General features: G+C 36.4%; 1 protein-coding gene across 1 annotated transcript; it reads right to left on the bottom strand.

Annotated features, from left to right (window-relative positions):
* Positions 1-10,300: 10,300 nt before the first annotated feature.
* LOC114374543 (transcription factor RF2b-like) lies at positions 10,301-13,631 on the bottom strand. The gene is made up of 4 exons (XM_028332200.1): positions 12,957-13,631; positions 11,759-11,891; positions 11,297-11,381; positions 10,301-11,168 (listed from the first exon to the last, which is right to left on the bottom strand). Exons 1-4 carry the CDS (start codon positions 13,526-13,528, stop codon positions 10,801-10,803), a joined length of 1,158 nt encoding a protein of 385 aa, XP_028188001.1. The 5' UTR covers positions 13,529-13,631; the 3' UTR covers positions 10,301-10,800.
* Between the last annotated feature and the right edge of the window lie 10,853 nt (positions 13,632-24,484).

Consider the following 24,484-nt stretch of genomic DNA (forward strand, 5'->3'; position numbering starts at 1 on the left):
GCGGTGGTGACCGCGTGGGTATCCCCTTCCTTTTTCCATGTGCCTGCCACAAGGGCTCTTCTATTGCTATTGGGGCCAGCGTTGGAGGCGTATTCAAACTTGCCTTTCCTCAGTCCGGACTCGATTCTTTCTCCGGCGAAGACGAAGTCTGCAAAGTTGGCCGGCATATATCCTATCAACTTCTCGTAGTAGAACGTAGGCAGCGTATCTACCATAATCGTGATCATTTCCCTCTCAGTCATAGGTGGGATGACTTGGGCTGCTAGGTCTCTCCACCTTTGAGCATATTCCTTGATGGACTCATGTTCCCGTTTGCTCATGCTTTGAAGTTGGTTCCGATCGGGAGCCATATGTGTGTTGTATTGGTACTGCCTAATGAAAGCAGTTGCCAAGTCTTTCCACGACCGGACCTAAGAGGCTTCCAAATTTGTGTACCACGTCACTGTTGCTCCGGCTAAGCTGTCTTGAAAGAAGTGCATTAAAAGCTTTTCATCCATGGAATATGCCCCCATCCTTCGGCAATACATCCGAAGATGACTCTTTGGGCACGTCGTCCCTTTATATTTATCGAAATCTGGTACTTTAAACTTGGGAGAAATGATGATGTCAGGTACCAGACACAGATCGGCTAAATCCGAGAAATGATAGTTGTTGAGGCCTTCCACCGCTCTCAATCTCTCTTCAAGAAGATCGATCTTTCCCTTGTCTTTTGAAATGGGAACGAGTTCCTTAATGGGTGCGGATTGAGACGGGGCATGGCGGATTATGTTTGGTTAGGGCAACTCATGGGGGGCCGGTTCTTTTGGGGGAAGTAGAGGGCCTAAATGGGCATCTCCTTCATCATCTTCTTGCAGAGGATAGTCGGCATGAGGAGGGAGCTGTCCCTTGAAGGTAGGGGCTTGGCTCAAATCGTCTGGAGCGGTACGGGGAATGAAGTTTGGAGGCAAACCATAAGGGTAGGCCTGAGGACTATACCTCCGATTGAAACCCGTCACACTTCTGTCCCGGCCCAAGTTCATTGCGGGTTATAGCACTGGTTCCGCTTCCCTAGCTGTATTGGAAGCGGTTGCCGTAGCATTGTCTTCTATTGATTTTTGAATTTTTAGCATGGCTTCCGTGATAGAAGCCATCTGATCTTTTAAGGCCGACATATCGGCCTTCATTTGTTCTTGCACTCCCTCTTCGTTATCCATCTTACTTTTGGATCGGGTGTTATAGGGGTGCCTTTGCGCTTTTTTAGTTATGGTGAGTTCCCTAAAGAAACAAACAGTGGTGAGCATGCCACCAAATCATGAATATGCTAATGAATGATCAGAGCACTTAGATCCACCTCAAGGCCTTTTTAGACAACGTGATGAGTTTCAGAACTTCTCTTTTTATAAAAAGGAACAAAAGCTTTCATCTAGCCAAGATTTTACAAAAGTGTTACAACAGAACCTAACGGTTTCTAATTATACGGGCCATTAAATCTATCATGTGTTGATAGTAATTGATTAGCCCGTGAATTTCCTTTGGGGCTGAACACACTTCGGCCATGGCCCTTGCTTTGGCTAGTAGTCGCGGGAGGTCTTGACTTCCACTTAAGGTCAAGGCGAACCTATCCATCCACATGGTTGCTTCTTGATGCAATGCATCAATCACCCTCCCTCTTGCTTCCTTCTCGGCGTATGCTTGTGCGAAGTCCTCTACTAGCTTTTGCTCATGGGTCAAAGATTGGTTTAACTCTTCTTTGTACTGCCCTATTATAGCTAGCATGCTTTACTCCGGGGCTTCTAAGTGTTGGGCCAAACTTTTCTTGGATCTTGAGCAAGCAGCTAACTCCTCCTTTAAGACCATGCCATGTACTCGTGATTGGTCTCTTTCCTCTCTCTGGAGCTTAAGCTCGCTGTTGCTGCCCCACAGAGCCCCTCGGAACTTGTTCCAGCCATGCTCTTCCCTACGAGCCCTCTTGGTCTCTTGTTCCAAGGCCTTGGTGGTAGCTATATTTGTATCTCTTAGTTCGGCATTCTCCTTTCGGATTTTAAGAGCTGTTGATTTGAACCTTTCTTTGACTGTTTGGGCTTGCTCGAGTTCTGCCCTAAGGGCCTACACCTCTTCGTCTTCCTCCGGTGCCTCAACTTCCTCCCTTTTAGCGGTTCTCAAACTCGGGAGCGGAGCCAATCCAAACCTTGCACGTGGGCTTTCAACCACCTTCGGTAGCCACCGATGGGCCCATTGTTACTGCCCCTGAGTTCTTTATCCTTCTTTTGCACCACCTCCCATGCCTTGCGGACCTTCTGAAGTGTCTCCCCGTTGGTCTTATTGAAACCTCGTGAAATGACAGGCGCGAGCTCTTCCTCTAGCGGTGCCCCTCTCATAGGGTAGCCAAGTTGCCTTATAGCAAGAACGGAATTGTAACTGAAGCAACCCCTTGTCCCTATCAAGGGAACATTGGGAAATCCTCCACCAACCCATCCACATTTGGAAAGAGGACTCCTTTGAAGATCAACAGTGCGAGAATGTCTATGAACGGGGCCCATTCGCCTCTACCTGCCAAGGTTCTTGCTTTTTCCTCCAAACATTTTCTCGGTATTCCAACCACCCCATTTCTGACTTGCTTTCCATGGTCTAATTCCTGCGCCGAGATTTGGACTATCTTTGAAATTCTAGCTAATGAGGGATAGAACCCTGAGAAGAGGTATGGTCTCCTTCCCCCTAGAGGACATCCTAGGATCTCTTCAAATTCTTCTACCATGGGTGACAGCTGGAAGTCCCCAAAGGTAAAGCATCTTAACAGCTGATCATAATACTGGGCGAGGGAGGAAATGGCCTCTGTGGAGACTTCTATCATGGCTAGGTCCCAGATTTTATCGTAAGTTTTGCGAAAAGCTTGCCGCTGGAGCTGACCCATCAACTGCCCTAACTCCTTAAGGCTAGTGACATCTAGGCCCTTAATCTTGACTTGATAGAATCTTTTTCCGATTTGATTTGTCCCCATCATTTACCTAAAAAGGGGTGAATCAAGGCTCTGATATGAATGATGCAATGCACATGCATGAAAAGAAAAGAAAAACAAGTGGTAATTTACATATACGAGACCGAAAAAGATCCATCTTTTTAATACTACGTTCTAGGCATTGCGGCGCCCCAACGTATGCATTAAAAAGTGACGTGTTACTCTAAAGAGACAAGATATCACTAGATATATAGCAAAACTATAATTTATGTGCTATCCGCAGAAGAATTCATGAGAACAAATGGTACAGAGCGTGCTTGCTCCATGCCCCTATTTGGGAACCTATAGGATAATATCTAGGGGTCTCTAATAACTACTCCCAACGATCCATATCTCACATGGTTGTTTTCTAGAGGTATCATCACTCAAGATAATAGTATTGTGGCGGTATGAAATACCAATGACAACACATTATAAAGAGAGAAAGCTCTAGACGAGGTTTCACTATTATCAAGCAAGTCGGAGACCTAGCATGACCATAGATTCACCTCCACTCCTTAGATTTCCATGAACCCGGGTATAGGGCCCCTTTTTACTCAAACCCGTGGGTGCTTAGAATGCAGTGTAAAAATGTGGAAAAGACAACATTTATTATTTTTACACAGTTCAAGAAAAAAAAAAGCACATAAAAAGTTTCATAATTCCACACTTTCCTAAAATAGGCCTAACTCACAAAAACGATCCCTAGTGGAGTCGCCAAATGTCGCAACCTACCCTTTTGTGGGCGAGCGAGGCGAGGCTCACGGGTGCGTCTTCCATAGGAGGAAAATGCGCGGAGTCGCCACTAACGTTTATTGAAAGGAAAATGTTAGAAAAACCAAAGGAAACCGGTCATGAAGAATATTCCAGATTCAGGAGTTATCTTTACGTTTGAGGAAGGTATTAGCACCTCTCACGTTTGTCCCAAAGGACAACAGCCTTAGATTAGAATTGTGTGAAATTATGTATCTGAACTTTTATTTCTTTTTTATTTTTGAGGTCAACAAAAGCGGGGCTCTTGCTCCTACGTATCCTCCATCGAAGAGGAAATCAAACCTACGTAGTTCTTTCGAAAGGGGCGAATCAAGTGATTCTTTTTACTTGGAAGGCAGTCATTTAAGGCATTTGGACTTTAAAATGATCCATTTTTACTTGGTGAGAAAAGCTGAGGCGTTGGACCTTAAAACGTTTTTTCAGTGATTTTTGCAGACAAAGCTTGATTTTATGAGTTGATTTTAGCATTAGTTTCACTTTAGTTATTAGTCAATTCAATTAAGAAAGAAGAATCCCAAAGAGAAACGTTTGATTGATTTTTTGTTTTATTTTACTAAAAGATATTTTTTATTATTATATTATTATTTTACCTCTTTTTTGGTTTCCAACGGGGTTACGGCATGACCGAACGGTCGGATTTCATTTTAACAGAAATTAACGGATATTACAATTCAAATGATCGGTGGAAATTTATTTTATTTTTTTATTAGGCGAGAAAATGACTTAAATAAATGACTAAAACACGTCAAAAGGGGGTACGAAAAGTAAATGAAATGAAAATAAAAGTACGCGGAACAAGTGGGGACCACCAAGGGTACATAGAATGAATTAAAAAGTTTGATTTCAGGAACTTACCGATTGAAGACCGAAGAACGACGAAGAACGAACGAAAGATGGCGGGAAATCTTCACAGAATCACCCACGGAAATGTTTCGGATGCATTACAGAAGTGTCTCGGCTTAGATTTTCTTTACGGAAATGATTTTTTTCACTAATTTCAAGTGATCCTCAGATACTAGGAGGGCTGAACGTTTTTCTTCTTCCCTCCTCCCTCTATTTATAGGAAAATGAGGGAAGAGCTTGCCACCCAGCTCGCCCAGGCAAGCTAGGTTGCCTCCTCCAGAAGGCACCGCCTTCTGGAGGAACATCCTGGAAGGCCCAAGTGGGCCTGGTTGCTATTTGCACCCCCCTGTTTACTAAATACACCCTCTGCCTTTTTTTGCTAATTCTTTTTCCGTAACGTTACGGAAATTTACAAATTCTGTAACGATACTTGTTTTCCTTCCGTAATGTTACGAAACCTTACGGATTACGTAATCATTCCTTTTTTGGCTTTCGGAATGTTACGGAACCTCACGGATTGCATAACAATGCTTCCTTTTGATTTCCGGCATGTTACGGAACTTCACGGATCGTGCAACAATGCTCTCTTTTGACTTCTGGCACGTTATGGAACTTTACGTATTGTGCAACAATGGGTGCCAAGTACCTCGAAGCGGTCCAGCAAAGGTTGCATGCCATCAAACAATGGTCCCCGAACGAAATTAGGGTATGACATGAACATTTATCCATTCTGAATCTCTCTAAAACTTTATTAATATATGATTTCTACGACAAGCCTAACAGTCCTTGTGATCTATCACGCAATATTTCTATTCCTATCACATAGCCTGCCTCACCCATATCTTTCGTTTCAAAGTTGTTAGAGAGAAACTTCTTAGTCTCACTTAATAGACCAAGATCAATAGTTGCAAGCAAAATATCATCAACATACAGAATAAGAAATATAAATTTGCTCCCACTGACCTTCAGATATATACACCGATCAACAGTGTTTTCCTTAAATCCAAAGGACATAATGTATCATTGAACTTAAGATACCATTGTCGGGAAGCCTGTTTAAGTCCATATATTGATTTCTTAAGTTTACACACCATGTGTTCCTTTCCTTCTTCAATGAACCCCACTGGTTGGTCCATATAAATATCTTCCTCTAAATTCCCATTCAAAAAGGCAGTTTTAACATCCATTTGATACAACTCAAGATCATAATGAGCCACCAGTGCCATGATAATCCTGAAAAAATCTTTCTTATAAACTGGAGAAAATGTTTCCTTATAATCAATGCCATTTTTTTGAGTAAAACCTTTAGCAACAAGTCGAGCCTTGTGTCGTTCAATATTTCCATGAGAGTCACGCTTAGTCTTAAAGACCCATTTACACCCAACTTTATTGCGTCCTTCAGGAAATTCCACAAGGTCCCATACATCATTTTGTGTCATTGATTTAAGCTCATCTTTCATAGCATCTAACCATTTCCAGAATCATCACCATTAATGGCTTCTGAAAATGAAACTGGATCATTATCAATGCTTAAGTCATTTTCTGACTCTTGTAGATAAATCACATAGTCATTCGAAATAGCAGATCTATTTTCTCTTTGAGAACTTCTTAATGTTATTTCTTGTGATTGTTCTACTATAGGTTCATTGTTAACCTCAGGATCATTAATTTGTTGTTCTTCTTTATTGTTATGTGGTTCAACAGTATAAGGAACAACAATTCTTGAAGTAGAAGCACTAGTTAAAGGAACTTGTACTCTAACTTCCTTAGTCTCCACATTCTGTGAAGTTTCACTCCCACTGGTGTCACCATTCTCAATGAACCTGGCATTTCCAGTTTCAACAATTCTTGTACTATGGGTAGGACAATAAAATACATACCCTTTTGACTTTACTGGATAACCAATGAAATATCCACTGATTGTTCTTGCATCCGGTTTCTTTTCTTGTGGATTATATATTCTAATTTCTGCCTGACAACCCCAAACATGTAGGTGTCTCAAACTGGGTTTCCTACCTGTCCACAATTCAAAAGGTGTCTTTTGAACTGCCTTACTAGGAACCTTGTTCAACAAATACATGGCAGTTTTTAAAGCATACATCCAAAATGATACAGGTAAAGATGAATTACTTAACATGCTCCTAACCATATCCATTAAAGTTCAATTACGCCTTTCTGACACACCATTTTGTTGTGGTGTACCTGGCATTGTGTATTGAGCACAAATACAACGCTTTTCAAGGAACTTAGCAAAAGGACCAGGATGTTGTCCATTTTCACTATATCTTCCATAATACTCACCACCTCTATCTGATTTGACAATTTTCACCTTTCTATCTAATTGCCTTTCCACTTCATTTATAAAAATTTCTAAGGCATCCACTGCTTGAGATTTCTCATACAGTAAATAGACATACCCATAACGTGAAAAATCATCAATAAAAGTGATAAAGTTTTTCTTTATTGAAAGAATTTACATCAAAAGGTTCACATATATCAGTGTGTATAATTTCAAGAAGTTGGGTGCTTCTTGTGGCTCCTTTCTTTGTGTGTTTTGTTTGTTTGTCTTTAATACAATCCACACATACATTCAGATCAATAAAATCCAGATTTGGAAGAATTTCATTCTTTACTAATCTTTGCATCCTTTCTTTGGAAATGTGTCCCAAACGTTTATGTCACAAGTAAGCAGAACATTCATTCACTAAACTACGTTTAGTGACAACATTATGATGCAAGGTCATAAGAGTTTCAACATATAAATTATCAAGATTTAATTTATATAAACCATCATAAAGCGTACCAGATCCAATCATACAAGTACGTTTATACAAACTGAAACAACCATTCCCAAACCTAAAAGAGTATCCAGCAACATCAAGTTTAGACAAAGATACTAAATTTCTAGAAATACTAGGTACATAAAAAGTATCAAATAAGTCTAAATGAAATCCAGTGTCTAGGATTAAATGATAAGTCCCAACAGCTTCCACTGGAACTTTCACTCTATTCCCCATAAAGACAAACTTTTCATTTGGGTTTATGGTTCAGGTTGTAAGGAATCCCTACATCTTATTAGAAACATGAGTCGTACATCCAGAATCAATCCACCAAGTATTATGGGGAACTTCAGTTAAATTTGATTCAAAACATACATAAGCATTATGCTCACCTTTCTTTTTGAACCAAGCTTTACGTTTTGGGCAGTTCATCCGGAAATGTCCAAATTTCCCACAGAAATGACATTTGTCATTTTTCTTCTGGATCTTAATAGAGGACTTGACAATCCTTAATGGTCCTTTGTCCTTTCCATGTTTCTTATTGACTTTCTTTCCAACTCCCTGATTATTCACATGATGAACGGAGTGGTTTCCTTGATTCTTAAGTCTAGTTTCCTCCTGAACTAACATACTATGCAATTCATGCACATTCCATTTGTCTTTCATGGTACTATAGTTCATTTGGAATGGACCATACTCAGACGATAATGAGTTCAAAATGAACTGCACAAGGAAATTTTCATCCACCGCCATTCCAAGAGACTTAAGTTTTGCTGCAATATTTGTCATCTCAATGACATGTTCATACATAGTACAAGAACCATCAAACTTCATGGTGGTTAAAGTACTCATTAATGTCCCCGCCAGAGACTTATCAGCAGTTTGGGAGTGCTCTTTCACAAATTTTATAAATTCTTTTGCACTTTCAGTTTTGGGAAGAGCAGACTTAATGTTACTTGCTACGCTCATGTGCATAAGCGTCAAACAAATTCTGTTTGACCTTTCCCATGCCTTATGATGGGTTTTCTCTTCATTGCAATTAACACATGCTTAACCTTAATACTTTGAGTCATAAATTAAACATACAATACAGATTCAAACAACAAACAAACATCTTATGTATACTAATGTTCTCCTTTGGGTGATACATTAATACACAAAAAAACATACCAATGCTAATAACTTTAACATTATTTGGTAAGACATATGCATTAATTAGAAATACTTATTATCTTTGGATATATAAATAAAACTAATAATGCATACATACTACCAACAGTCATATCCATAAATTATAAAAACAACTAATCAACCTTTGGGTGATCCATAAATGTCTTATAATAATGAACTTCGATTAACCCATAAACCAATAATCTATAATTTAGCATCCATTTTATGGGTAATTGAAATAAAATTCACTAATTTGGAATTAAACAAAACATAAAGATTTGACCACTTTGGTGATTACAAATCTATCATACATTTAATCCAAATTACTTGATCCAATTTTTTTTAAAATTGAAATTGACGTAAGAGAGAGATATTGAATTTCAATTCAAGACATTCAAAATTGGATTCAGGGCATTCTAAACTCGAAAACAATTATAATATGGACAGCGAAAAACAAAATGGTTTGAATAATTTTCCAATTGGAATTAGATTCATACAATGTGTGGAAGAAACATCATTCATGGAGAATCATAAATTCAATAACCTATGCTCTAATACCACATGTTAGTTATAGATTCCATACATTTATATTCAATGAATCTATTGTATATTGTAAGGATCTCAGAATTTATGATTCCCTCATACAGTTTGAAAGTAAGTAGAACTTACCATGATCCATGAAAGCATAAGTTCTTCAATCTTCTTTGTCTCAATCTATCTCTTTCCTTTTTGTTATTTTCCTCTCACGTTCTTGATGGTAATTAGAGAGAAAACGCTTATGGCAGAAATAGAACCTTTGTCTTTTATAAACCAACTTTCATCAAGTTAGTTATCGGAAGTTTATTAACTTCCCATAGGTTTAATAAAGGTTTAATAAACTTCCATCAAGTTAGTTATTGAAAGTTTATTAACTTCTCATATTTACCAATAGGTCCCTTTATTTTATTAAAACAAGTTTAGGCTCTTATTCACATGAGTCACATTATTCTAACATTCTTATCGTATTCAAATTTCATTAAAAATGTTTTAGATAATAGATAATATTGTATAAAATGTTTGGATTCTTTTTTAAAAAAATTATTTAAAATGAATTAACTCGTCTACTTCTCAATTTTTTTTCTTGAAAAAATAACCTATTACAAAACGAGATGAGTTAAATAAAAGAATCAATCCATTTCACTAAAATGGGCATCCCCCTTACTCGTTTTCTTGGGCCAAAGAATAAAAAGCCCATCGCCTAAGATTTATTTTGTCATGAACCTCACATTATATTACCAATATTTTCAGTTGAGGAAATAAAAAAAAAAATAGGACTCCAACATTCTAGGTAAATTTCACTCCAGCTCGTAGTTCACTTCCACTACAATAAATACAGTTGGGTCTTGGTCACCCAATATAAGACAACTGCTAAAAACACAAATATGCCTTTTTCTTTTCAGAGTTTTGGGACCGACCAAGCAGATTTTGAATATTAATGTGTTATCAGACAAAAAGTAGAGAAGAAACTAGAAAAGAGTTAAAAAGGTTTGAGGAGAGACATAGAGCACGACGAGGACGGGCGATTGTCGTTCTTATCCCCAAAACTTAAGACAAAAGACACAGCAGCTGTTAGCAAAGCCAAAATCAAAATACGTGGAGAGAACATTTCGAACCTTATCCCCAAATTCATGATTGATGCAGCCCCCCACTAGAGTTTTAATAATACAACTCTAGTCTCCGTATCTCTTTTATTGTACACAACTATTATGATGAATAAATCTAAAACTACAATAATAAGACATTATTTATAGAAGGAACTGAACTGCGTTCATCTTACACATCTTTTCCTTGTTTTTGATAATCTTACAAATCCTTGAAATGGAACACAACAACAAATCACGGTTTACAAGCTATCGCCTAAAATGACTGGAGAGGGAATGATGAAGATTCCCCCACATAGAAAGATACCATGAGAATGACCTTTCATTCTTGGTGATCTAAAGTAAAACCCACAAACACCAAAATGCCACGCTTTACAAGATGACTGCGTGCGTGCGTGAACTTTTGCGACAAAACCCCCAAGGGTGCTGCTTCCCCTTTTTGGGGAGCATCCCTAAGAATAAACAATTAATGATAATTAATCCTTAATCTGAAAGGAATAATTTAATGAAACAGAGCACCTTCATAAGATAACTAGATGTCAACACTATAGACAATTTGAAGAGAAGGGAATAATGCCACGGAGAAGTCAGCAGGTCAAGCAAATTTTGGTCAAAAAATTCAAAATGTGGTGCTACTCTCATTTGCAGATATTGAGGGGCCTTCAGACTTCACCATGGGTGTTCCTTTGCTACTAATATCGAGTCCCTGCAAACGACCAAGCTGGTCGTTTTGCAATATATCTGACATTTGGTGAGAATTTGTTTGTTGCAGCTGATGAGTCGGCACGGTGGATTGGGAGTGACCAAATGGTGGCAATTGCATGTTCTGGTGCCCAGAAGGACCTGAATGTGGTGGAATTGAAAAGAAATTTGACCCTGCATATGGCATCTGGTGCATTCCCAGATTAAAAGACTCAGATTGGTTCAATGCCTCTCCGGTAGCAATCTTAAGCCTCTCAACTTCCTTCATCAATGCATCATTAAGAGCTACAGATCATAGGTAAATTTCAATATAATTAATCAACCTTAACAAAATAATTTTAAAAATTTTGTAACAAAATGTAAAATATGATGCTATTGTACCAAAAGAAAGCTATTGACTTTGTAACAGTTACCATCACGAAGCTGTGCTTGTTGCTCCATGGCTTGTAGACGGAGCTTAAGCTCAGTATTTTCAGAACTCAGACCAGTTGTATCCCTCTATAGAAAATCAAGAAATGGTATCATAAGTCAGATTCCTATTCACCCACAAGATTATGCATAGCAACTTAGGTCAACTAAAGGCAAAGTTCAATGAAATCCCAGCAAGTGTACAAGGAATTACCAAGGTAATTTGTAAACTTAAATCACTAACCTATCAGATAAAGACTGTCCAATAAAACAGAGGAATTTGTGAAGAAAAATAAAAAAGAAGACTGCATCAAATTACCTAAATGTGATATTTTTGTCACTATAATAATACCAACAAAGATATATCTCATGTTATAATTTAAGTGCATTGCTTCAGTAGGTGGTGAGAAGATATGCTTACGCAAGATCAAAGATATATTTGCTTTTAGATATAAGTCAACACAGACCTGGTACAATGTAAGTTGGGCAGATAGTGTTGTAGCTTCAGTCTGAAGGGTCTGAACTTTGTGCTCAAGTTCTTGTATATAGCGTGCCTTTCTTTCTTTTGAACGCGCAGCAGATTGCCGATTAGCCAGTATTCTATACATAAACAACAATACTTGTTGAGAATAACAGTTAAAAAAAAATCCATAGCAACTACTAAAATACAGGTACTCAATTAAATGAAACTAGAGAGCGGCATCTCTAGCATAACCCTCACTCACTCACATTTGCAGCCTCCCATCCCCATTTTAAATGAGAAACAGTTAGAAATTACAATTCCACAGCAGTTCTAGATGTATTTTATACAGACCAAAAAATTACATTAAAATAATTTACACTATAAAGGAAGAAGATTCTTCATGGTCTCTCTGGCTTATTCAGAAATTGTGATGTATCACTTTACATAACCATTATAATGCCAGTAGATTTAACATAATTTACAGAAAACAAGAAAACTCTTAGAGACAACTGGTTTTAGAAAGCAATCAGCAATTGCAACAATATTCAGTCTTGGAACTCTCCACACTGATCATGCAATCTCTAATGGCACCACATGAATCATATTTTCCTACAATAGTCCCCAATCGTAGTTGCAATGCAACTGAAGTGTCAAACTCTTTGTCTATTCAGAAATCAACCACTTTCCACTTCTCAGTCATTCAAATCATATCCCATTAAAAACACCAAAGGAGGAATTTTCTGCACAACCAACTTATACAATTTAATGATCACGTAGTGTGTGTGTGTGTGTCTATGCTTTGTGTATGTGAATCTAAACATGCGCTAAATTTATGAAAACAAACTACTATCAAAATATCAACGTCAAACATAAGATTCCCAAATCAATGTCAACTGAGTCCGAAACAGTCTTACATCAACTACTTACATTGACAAGCCAACCTTCAATTTTCATTTTTTATCAAAGAATATATATAAATAAATAACCAATTCGTAACCTCCACGGAGCAATGCGAAATTCTAAGAATTCAGACAGAAAAATTAATTAATTAGTTTTGAAAACACTGTGGAGGAATTTACGTGACATCAACGTTAAACCATCGCATTCGGATTCTGAAACTAAAATCGAAGAGCGAAAAAACTTGATGCATTTTGAACAAAAAAAATTCAGAAAAAATTGAAGTGAATGATGAAAGAAGAGACCTTTTGGCACGCTTTGGATCAATGTTCCAAAGCTCCGCGAGCTTATCAGGAGGCATGGCTTTCTTCGCATCCATGATCTCTCCGAACATGCACGTCGACGTGGAACCGTCGACGGAGCTACTGTGCCGGTGTCTCGGCCGCGCTGCGGCGGCGCTCGAACTCTTCTCGCCGTCGTTGTGGCCGCTGGTGCCGGCGCCGTTTCCGTAACCGCTCTGATCCGATCCGTTTCCGCCTCGGCCGGCGCCGTTGGCGCCGCCGCTGAGCTTTTCGACGTCAATGTAGGTGGAGAACAGGTCGTCCTCGGATCCGATCTCCTCGAAGCTCGCCGTAGAGGATCCGCCGTTGAACGGATCGGACGGCGAGAGGTCCATCATGTCTTCCGGCAGCCGGAAACTGACCTCCGACTGCGCTCTACGGTGGTGCGAGTGTGACTCGCCGGAGCCGGCGACTGGAGCGACGGAGGCGCCGTTGGCGCCGCCGGCGCGGAAGAAGAAGGAGGAAGATGGCGTTGCCGACGTGGCATTGGGATTAGGGTTAGGGTTTGAAGGTGGATCTTGCGTCTGTGTGGCCATTGTCTTCTCCGTGTTCGTTTCCGATCGATGCTCTGTTTGTAACACAAAAACGCGCAATCTCTCTCTCTCTCTCGTCTTTCTTCTTCCCCACTTTGCAAACAAGTAAAACATTAAGAATTCTTAAAAACAAAATTAATATTTAATAGTATTGTACTTTTGTTTATAAGAAAAAAAAAAAACAACAAAAATTCCTGTTTTGTTTACAATACTATTTTGCAGATTTTTTTTCTTGGAAATTTTATGCCAGAAAGTTCTTATGGGATTATATCATTTAAAATATTTAAGATATCAAGAATTTAACAAGCATGTAACAAAAAAAAAAGAATTTAACAAAACTTTCTTACTTTCTTTTAAAAAAATTAATGAGTACTTTGGATATACCTGTATTCTTTAAATTTATAATATATTTTAAATAATTTATTTTGTTACATTTGTTAATGTTGAACTAATTAAAAATTATTTTAGAATAATTTTGAAGTAGATATTAATAATTAATAAATTTATCAAATATACAATTGGATAATAAGAAATATCTATAATTAGACATAATAAATGATTAAAAATTAAATAATTTCAATTTACAAAAAAAAAGTAAAATTTTAAAATAATTGAGTTAATACTATAATTGTTGATATTTGAGATGGAAATGAAAGTATATTAATAGAAAAATATAAAAATGAAAATCTGGTAATTAAAAGGAAAAATGTTAAATATATAAAAAATTAAATAATTAATAATTATAAATTTTTAAAATACAATTTTTTCAATAATAATAATCCTCATAATAATAATAATAGTAATAAATTATGTCATAAAAAAATAAAATACAACAGATGTTTTCTTTATCCTAAAAAAATATGAAAATGATTTAATTGAAAATGAAAAATTATACCAAAGTTGTTTTCTTTCATCATTTGGCTTTTTTTTTCCTTTCTTATTACCATGTTATTTTGATGGAGTGTTTATTAATTTATCATTACATGACCTAGCTTATTAATAGCTTTTCTTTCAAGGATTTTTTCTTGTCTTCCCCTATTTTCTTATTACGAAGTTTTTGTTTGAATGTTTAATGGAGTGTTTGATCCTTGGCCTAATCGTCTTATGCTAAATTTCTTACATGTTTTTTAACATGTTAGATTCTTTTTTTTCCACCAATTTATTGCCTAACATTTTTATATATCATGAAGCACAGGTGATTTTAACTCTATTTGATGAGATTTTTCTTTTAATTTAAAAGTAATATTCAATCACTGACAAAGTTGGAAGCATCATTTTTCTAATTAATGAATCTAATTTTAATTTTCTGATACATTTACCAAATCTCTCTAAATTATGCCACTTGTGATATGAATTACTATCTAATTAGACCTTATACTCGATGCTAGTTTGGCCTTAATTTTCAGAAATCCTCACGGAGTTGTTTCGCTGGAGTTCTAAATTTAAATTTGTTTCCCCTTTCAATGATAGGAATAAGAACAAAAAAAATCCCTAAAGAATATTTTAATTAATTTTTTATCAGCATATTTTAATTAATTTAATATCTTTTTAGTCTTTTACTTAACATGTCCCTCTTTAAAAATGACAACTTACATTTTCCTTACCAGGTAAACTTCATGTTTTTTTCCTGTGGTTCTTGTGAACCTCATTGTAAATGAAAATAAAGAATGAAGGAAATTATTATTGTGTTTGTACTACCTTATGTGACCCAAATATTATCTAATTCATTTCTTAAGTATTAATAAATCATCTTTCAATCGTGTACACGCCATTTTCAAAAAGCATATGCTTCACATGCAAAATAATATGATTCAATTGACAAAGAATTGATGGGTTACTATACAACAAAGAATTATGAAGGCTATGGGCTCATATTTGTACACAATTATTTCATAGTTAAATAGCTAATTTCAATTAAAACTTACTTTACTTTATTTTGCATATACGTACACTGGGTTACTTAACCATGATGGGAAGCTGTGCTTCCTAGTAACGTGCGATAAACATTTTTCTTGTACAGTTGGCCTTTTGACTTTCGGATATCTTAAAGTTAAATGTTAGTGTAGATGTGAAAGATTGAATTTAAAATAGAAAAGTTGAGAAGAGTACTATAAAGTTAATCTCGTTAAAAATTGAAACTTTATTGTCGTGAATATGTATGCGTGAAAGACAATGATGGCAAGGTTCATAAATTATTTTAACTTAAATATAAAGTAATTAATAATTTTTTGTTATTTTAAGTCTATAATATATAAAAAATTTATGTTGAGTTTTTGTTATTAGTTAAAAATTCAAAACTAAAATTTTATTATATTAAGGATTCAAATTTTTTTTTATTAGAGTCCTAAAATAAAATTCAGTAATTTATAAGACATTTTAAACATATTTAATTTAATTATTTTATAATTTTATTTAGAGCAAATAAAAATAAAACAATCTTTTTCTTATAGACTAAAATAATTCATACACAAGTTAAAATAAAATTTTGGAAAAGTTAAGCGATTTTAACTTCTTTAAAAAAACTTATTTTAACTTGTATCTAAATTAATTTTAGCTTGTATTTTTTATTTTGTTCTTCTCTAAGTACATATAAAAAAAATTATCCAAATAAGGTTTATGTTTCAGACTTGAGTTTGCTTTAATTAAGGTCTAATAAGCAATTCAAATTAATACTAAAAATATGATTAATACATCAATATTTTATATCGATCGATTTCTAGAAAATTGATGTACTATATGAAGTGATAACATTTATATAATATTAAAGCAAACATTTTAGACCGATTGCTAATTAACAAACATTTTTTTTTTTGCCACTAATTGCTTTCACCTTGGTGATTTCATTAAGATCACTTCCAACAAGAGCCAAGTCATCCATATGTATAAGTTTGGTCGTAACATTAGAACCATTAAATTCGACAAATAAAGAGTAACCTACCTTGGATTATGTATAACTAGAATTTAGAAGCACTCAAGTTAGTTTTGCATTCCATTGATGGCCGACTTCCTTCAATCCATAGAAGGATTTCAGAGTTTGCAAACCAAGACAATGTCAAAGTCTTATAAAATTATGCCATGAGGAAGTTTCATATATACTTCATGAAAGTCATCATGAGGAAATAATGTGTTGACACTTAATTGGTGTCGGTGGCAATGGTAATAGGATGCAAGAGAAAGGAAAACTTGAATTGTGGTCATTTTGGTAACAAATACTAAAAGTTTCCAAAAATGCAATCTCACAAGTTTAAGTAAATTTTTTTGGCAACCAATTAATTAAGCTTTATGCTTTTCAACTATTACTATCTCACGGGTTCTTGACTCATAAGGTTTTGTTGCTCGAGTTGCCTCGGTAGGTATAAATCCTATAACCCCTCTTCCGTCTACGTGCCAGGATGAGGGTCTGGCTATCAACCAGATTGTCAACTAGGATCTCAAACTGATGGGCAAATTCTGGGGGGACTTGGTGGTTGAAGAGGAATCTGATACGGGTAAGGAGGACCAAGACGCCCTTGCCTTTGGTGCTCAGTTCCAACGTGTCATCTCCAAATCCAAAAAAAGAAGTTGGAGCAAAGGAAGACGAAAGCTCACTCCCAAAGGATCCACAATACCCGCAGTAGGGATGATTCTGTATCCATCTCTTGTTGATATGAAGATTTTATTTTGGAATATCAGAGGTTTAGCAAACCCTAAAACTAAAATTGTTTTGAAAAATCTTTGTCTCTCTAATAAGCCTGATTTCCTTTTTGTGTCTGAACCTTGGTCTACTATTGAATAAGTCCCTGTTTGGTTTTGGAAGAGCATCAACCTCAAGTTTTTTGTTGCTAATCAAATGGGTCATCTTCTCCCTAATTTGTAGGGGTTTTGTGCTCCGCACCTTCATCCAGATGTCACATCTTCATCCCTTCAACTTCTCTCTTGTTCCTTAATTTGGAATAATCGTTGTGTTCATATTAATGCTATCTATGCGGCAACTAGCCATCTGGTCAGAAGGAATTTGTGGAATAGTTTGTCTGCCCTTTTGAACGCTAATCGTGATCCTTGGATTCTGGTTGGAGACTATAATGCAACGCTAATCGTAATCAATTAGCTTAATTGTTAAATAATTAAATAATATACATTTAAATATAAATATAATTGAATTCTTAACTTTTTTAACTTTATTTCTTTGTTATTCATTATATTTATATGTTGTTTGAATTAAAATACAATTAAAAAATTAGTATATAATTTATTTAAAATATAAGTAAAGCAAAATTATAACAAAAAGTGTAATAGGTTGCCTTCGAGTATACCTGAACCTGATAAAATCTGATGTGGATGGATATTAAAATTTTAAGCTCGCCTCTTTTATATCTATACATGTACCCATACCCGCCCTGGCTTTTGTGGGGACGGGGACAAGGAGGGCCAAACTCATCCCCAACCCGCCTTGTTGTTGTCCTTTTTGTTAGAATGGAGCGAAGACTCGACAAAGCCATCTATTTGGGGAATGGCTTGATTTTTGGTCCTCTTTGACTTGCAGTACTCTTCAAAGGAGTCAGTCAAATCATTTTTCCCATTCTAGTGGTCATGGAAAGGGGGACTACAAGTAAGCCTTTGAATTTCAAATTTCTTTCTATGTGGAGTTTACATCCTGACTGCAGGAAAATCATCGAACAGGTGTGGGGCCAATCTATTCTTAGTTGCCCTATGTTCATTCTGACCCATAAATTGAAACTTTTGAAAGTTGCTCTCAAATCTTGGAACAAGGATTCTTTTGGAAATATCCCTGACTTAGTTGATAGAGCTAAAAATGAGTTGTCTCTTATTAAGCTCTTCTTAACTGGTTTTCTTAGGGGGACCGCAACACCTCCTTTCATAAGATGGTTAAAACTTGGTATGCAATTAGCTTTATGTCTACTATTCAAGTAGAAGAACAGCTTCTTACCAATTAGATAGATATCAAAAACCATGTGCTAGATTTCTTTTCCTCCCTCTATGCTTCTGATAATTAGTGCAAAAATTTTGATTCCTCCACGAGAGTTATTCCCTCCCTACTATCTGATGAGGACAAACTATGTTAACAAATTTGTCCAGTTTGGTGGAGGTTAAACTTGTTGTCTTTGATATGAATGCTATGGGGTCCCCTGGTGCAGATGGTTTTGGAGGCTTCTTCTTTCAGCAGTACTGGGACATCATTTAGCAATATGTATTCAACTCATTTCTGCAATTATTTTCCTACGATTGGATTTTGCCAAACCTTAACTCCAACCTAATCACTTTAATTCCCAAGTTTCCATAAGCTCTCAAGGTGGAGGATTTCAAGCCCATTTCTTTGGCCAACTTCTAATTCAAAATCATCACCAAAGTTTTTGCCTCCAGGCTTGCTTTTGTAGGTCCTAAAATTATTTCAAAGGAACATCAAGGGTTTATTAAGGGCAAAAGTATAACCCATTGCATTTGCATCACTTTAGAAGCTATAAATTTGTTGGATTACAAGATCTTTAGGGGTAACATGGTAGTAAAGTTAGATATCAAAAAAGCATTTGACACGTTGGACTGTTAATTCCTTCTTAAGGTGTTGCATGCTTTTGGTTTCCACAAGACCTTTTATGACTAGGTAAGACCTATTCTTCTTTCAATCTGTCTTTGAGTTATTGTCAATGGCTAGACACATGGGCTTTTTCCTTTCAAACGAGGGGTTAGGCAGGGGGATCCCCTTTCCTTTTCTGTATAGCAGAGGATGCTTTGAGTAGAGGCTTGTCCTTGATGGTGAACTCGGGTAATCTGATCCCTATGGCAAGTTGTAGAAGTTGTACCACTCCCACCTATGTTCTTTTTGCAGACGACATAATGGTGTTTTGCAAAGGAAACTTAAGAAACCTCCACAACCTCATGGCTATTTTGAAGGATTATGGTGAGGCTTTGGGTCAATTTTTGGGGTTGGATAAATGTCAGTTCTTTGTGGGAGACATGACAACTTCTAGAAAAACCAGAATCTAGAATTTCTTGGGCTTTCGCCAAGGTTTGCTACCATTTACGTATTCAGGGGTCCCCATTTTTAAAAGGAAACTTAAAAAAGTGCATCTTCAGGGCATAATTGATAAAATCCTCACCAAGTTAGCTTCTTGGAAGGGGGCGATGTTGTCCATCATGGGGAGAGTTCAGTTAGTTCCATTGGTGATTCAAGGTATGATGGTTTATTGTTTTCAGATTTATAAGTGTCCTACTGCATTACTAAACTCACTGGATAAAAATATCAAAAATTTCATATGGTCTAGCTATCACTCCCAAAGGAAGCTAGCGATTGTGCCTTGGGATATGGTTTGTTCCCTTTGGAGGAATGGTGGTTTGAATATTAAGTCCCTTAAATCTATCAACAAAAGCTCTATATTGAAGCTTGCTTAGGATCTGCTCGCCAATTCTAGCTAGTGGTGTAACCTGGTAAAGGCATGATTCATTCGAGGTAATCATCTTGTTTCCTACTAAGCAAAATCCTCTATTTGGTTCGGGATTAGAAGTTGTTTTGTTTAAGCTCTGGAAGACAGTCATTGGTGCATTGGTGATGGTACTAGCATCAATTTTTGGATGGACAACTGGTTATCCAAACCTCTAGTGGATGAATTGGGTATTCCTAATCATCTTCACTCTCGTTTAAATTCCAAGGTCACTAACTTTATCTATAATGGTAAGTGGTGTATTCCTCCCTCCTTTGCTGACATGTGCCCTACCATTTCTATTGTTATTTTATCCATGGTTATTCCGTTGGATCCTTGTGTGGAAAAACAAATCTGGACTTATTCTTTAGATGGAGAGATTTCTCATAAGTTGGCGGTCTCTTTTGTTTCTCCACCTCAAACTGAGGTTGGTTGGGGTAGGAAAATTTGGAGCCCCTCTGTTCCTCCTTCTAAATCATTTTTGTTGTGCCAATTTCTCCAAAAAGTTGCCTATAGATGAAAACTTGTGTAGTAAAAGGTATATCATAGTTTTAATTTGTAGCCTTTGTAGTGCTTCCATGGATCCTCAGATCATCTATTTTTTTACTACATTTTTTCCAAACAGCTTTGGATTTTGACTTTGTCTCCCTTTACAAAACATTTCATTTGTTGTGATTAGTGCTATCCTCAATCTGCTTGCAAGGACTTAGAGTGGTCAATTGGTTGATGTTTTGCTCTTTGCTATAACTCATGATTTACAAGTTATTTTGCGTGCGAGAAATTTTTCAAGGTTCAACAACAAAATGTTTTCTTTTAATTGTATAGCTAACTGTGTACATGCAAGTATTGACCTCTCTGGGCATCTGTCAAAGGGAGCAATGCATCCTTCCATGTCAGATTTCAATATTCTTAAGTCCTTCAACATAAAGGGCCATTCTCCCACCCCCTCTAAGGTTATTGATGTTCTTTTGCAGCCCCTTCTTCTTGGTTGGTTGAAATGTAACATAGATGGTGCAACTCAGGGGTACCCTGGAAGGGCAGCAAAAGGTGGTGTCTTTAGAAACTCTTTAGGCTCTTTCGTGGGAACCTTTGCGGACCTATATAGAGTGGCTTCTTCCTTCCATGCTAAACTGTTAGCGGCTATAAAGGCCATGGAAATTGCTTATAACAATGGATGGTTCCATCTTTGGTTAGAAGTTGACTCTAAATTAGTGGTTTATGCTTTTAATAGTCCTCACATAGTTCCTTGATCTATTAGGAATAGAAAGAAAAAATGCATTTCTTTATCCTCTGGCATGCATTTTTGCATCTTTCACGTCTTTAGAAAAGATAATACTTGTGCAGATTCTTTAGCTGCCTTTGGTGTGCATTCTTCTATCTTTCGTTGGTGGGATTACTCTCCCTTTTTTCTGATCTAGGTAGGAACAAATCATGTATACCTTTTTATAGGTTTCATTGAGGGATTGCTTTGTTGGTTATCCTTGCCTTAGGTTTGGTTTGGTCCCTGGAAAGGCCCTTTTGTAATGATTTTCATTTTTGAATGCATCGTGGTAGGTTGGGAGGTTGAATGCCTCTCTCCTCCAGCTTATATAAAAAACTATACTATTAGATTTGTGTTTCAACTTGAAAATCCACTTGCAATCAATTTCTTTTTTTTCTAAGAGGAAGAATGGATGATAAGCTAAGTTTGATTCTTCTCCAAGCCATTAGTTTGACCTTAGTAAAATTATTCCAATCTTTGTGTATCACAAACTTTTTGAATAGGTGGTAGTTTTGGACATGAATATTTAGATAAAGGAAAATGTTGTTGTGAATATGTGAGAGATTTATTGGACTCAAAAAGTGAAACATGAGTGTAAATTAAAATTGGAAATCACGATATAGCAGAAGCAATAAAACAAACATCAGTAACTATTAAAATGAGCACCAATATTTAATGCAAAAAACCCACCAATACCGAGGGAAAAAAACACAGGACAAACTCTGAAAAATATTCCCATATATTAAAAAAACATTACAATATCCTCTTACTCTCTTTCACACACAAGAAATACAATATAGTGTTTCCTGTGAGACCCCCTCCTATTCAAGTATTGTATTTTGCAATACCAAAGAGCTATAGAGTTGATACCCATCCCGATGTATTTTTTCCACACTCTCGGGATTTAATCAACACTTTATTTTCCCTCTCACAATTTTCTCACAACTACTCAGAAACTTTGTGTTGCTTTTGCTCGATGATGCATTCCTCCATCGACAAAACCCTCTATTTGTAGAAGGCAAAAGGTAGTGTAAACAATTTGCTAAGCTTTTCAACGAAGCCTGCACTTTAAAAATGTTTTCCATGCCTTTCAAAATTACTTGCATCCCTAGCTATAACTCTAAGGCTAGTGAAATTTATTTCAAAGAGGCATGTAGTGCATTAAATGCACTGTAGACTTTGGATGGACACAACAATTCTCCCCTTCCAGCCAGAGGGGAATATCCTCAATTGCTCATAGGCAATCCATATCGATTAGCTCGACACAAAGTTGAAGCTTTTCTCGTGCTACAACTTTACTCATCATATTCGTAGGATTTTTATCAATGTGAATCTTTTCCAACTTGAAGTGTTGTTCTTCCACTTCTCGTTGCAACAAATGGTATCTTACATCAATGTGATTTGTGAGAGAGTGGTACATCACATTCTTACTTAAATCCAAATCACTTTGACTTTCATAATGAATCACGTAACTTTCCTGCTTCATTCCCAACTGTTGAAGAAATTGCTTCAACCAAAACATTTATTTTCTTGCTTTTTTCATGACAACGTGTTCTACTTTAGTAGTTGACAAGCCTACAAAAGTGAACATAATTCTTGAAGTATATTTTCTACTATCCAGGTCACTTGCCATATCCACATTTGTATAACCTTCCAAAGTTAGTTCTACTCTTCCAAAGCGTAAGCACTTATTATAGGTACCTTTCAAATACATCAAGATCCTCTTCACAAATTCCTAGTGGTCTTTACCAGGGTTAGAGAGAAACATGCTAACCACTCCAACCACATCAACAATATCTGGCCTTGTACAGACCATTGCATACATCAAACTCCCAACTACTGAGGAGTATGATATACCAGCCATAACTTATTTTTCATATGGACTAATAGGACAACTCATTTTGTTGAGTTTAAAATGATTGGCCAGTGGTGTGCTAACTGGCTTGACATTCTTTAGATTGAATCTTTCTAGGACTCGTTCCATGTATTGTTGTTGTGACAATCATAGCTTTCCAACTTTTCGGTCTCGCAAAATTTGTGTACCCAAAATTTGCTTTGTAGGTTCTAGATTTTTCATATCAAAGGATTTTGACAACTCCTTTTTCAAATCACCAATTATCTTCTTATCTTGTCCCACTATCAGCATATCATTTGCAACAAAAAGAGGATGATAAATTTGTTACTTGGAAATATTTTGACATATACACAATGATCTACATTAGCCCTGGTATATCTATGACTTGTCATGAATGAGTCAAATTTCTTATACCATTGTCTTGGAGCCTTCTTCAATCCATACAAACTCTTCTTCAATCTACAAACCATGTTCTCCTTTATAGTGTCCTCAAATCCTTTTGATTGTTCCATGTAGATTTATTCATCTAAATCCTCCATGAAGAAATGCAGTCTTCACATCCATTTGTTCAAGCTCCAAATCCAATCTAGAAAACAAATTCGAGTATAACTCGAATTGAACTTATTTTCACAACTAGAGAGAAAAGTTTATCAAAGTTCCTCCCTTTTGTCCAAAACCTTTTAAGACTAAGCGAGCTTTATACTTCACTAGCTTGTCACTAACTTTCTAAAACTTATCCACTTATTCTTCGAGGTTTTTTTGCCTTTAGGGAGTTTCACAAGCTCGTAAGTGTCATTTTCTTGCAAGGAATCTATCTCTTCTTACATCGGTTTCCTCCATTGGACTTTATCCTTATGAGTTTCAACTTCTGTGAAACTTTCTTGCTCCTTCTTCTTAGTGATAAGGATGTACTCCAAACTAGGGTACCTTCTAGATGCTTGATGCTCTCTATTTGATCTTTTGAGTTGCAGCCGCTCTTCCTACTCAACACCTTCACAGTCATCATATTCTATTTTTGGCTCATTATCAACCTTAAATTTATCATCAAGCTCTCCTCCTTCTGTGGCAATTCTTCTAATAGGGATGGTCAGTGTAAGATCAACCATACCACCTTGTGCACTGGTTTCTAATGCATCATAATTCGGCATAGTTTCTTGCTTATGAAACACTATGTCTCTACTTCTGATAACTCTTCTCTTTTTAGGATCCCATAACCTGTATCCGAATTTCTCAACTCCATAGCCAATATGCAAAGAAAGCTTTATCATCAAGTTTTTGTCTCTACTCCTTACTTACATGAGCAAAAGTTTTGCATTCGAACACCTTCAAATGAGAGTAACTAATATCACGACCAGACCATACTCATTCAGGGATGTCAAAGTCCAAAGAAATAAATGAAGATTTGTTAATCAAGTAACACATGGTTT

This window comes from Glycine soja, chromosome 11 (genome assembly GCF_004193775.1).
Source record: "Glycine soja cultivar W05 chromosome 11, ASM419377v2, whole genome shotgun sequence".
In the NCBI taxonomy this organism is placed as follows: Eukaryota; Viridiplantae; Streptophyta; class Magnoliopsida; order Fabales; family Fabaceae; genus Glycine; species Glycine soja.

Bases quoted from the DNA above. Each gene is read 5' to 3' on its own strand.
- LOC114374543 (XM_028332200.1), bottom strand. From the start codon at position 13,528: ATGGCCACACAGACGCAAGATCCACCTTCAAACCCTAACCCTAATCCC. The intron at 11,382-11,758 runs GTCTGTGTTGAC...GATTTTCTATAG, and splicing joins CCCAACTTACATTGTACCAG to AGGGATACAACTGGTCTGAG. The intron at 11,169-11,296 runs GTAACTGTTACA...TATGATCTGTAG, and splicing joins ACAAGCACAGCTTCGTGATG to CTCTTAATGATGCATTGATG.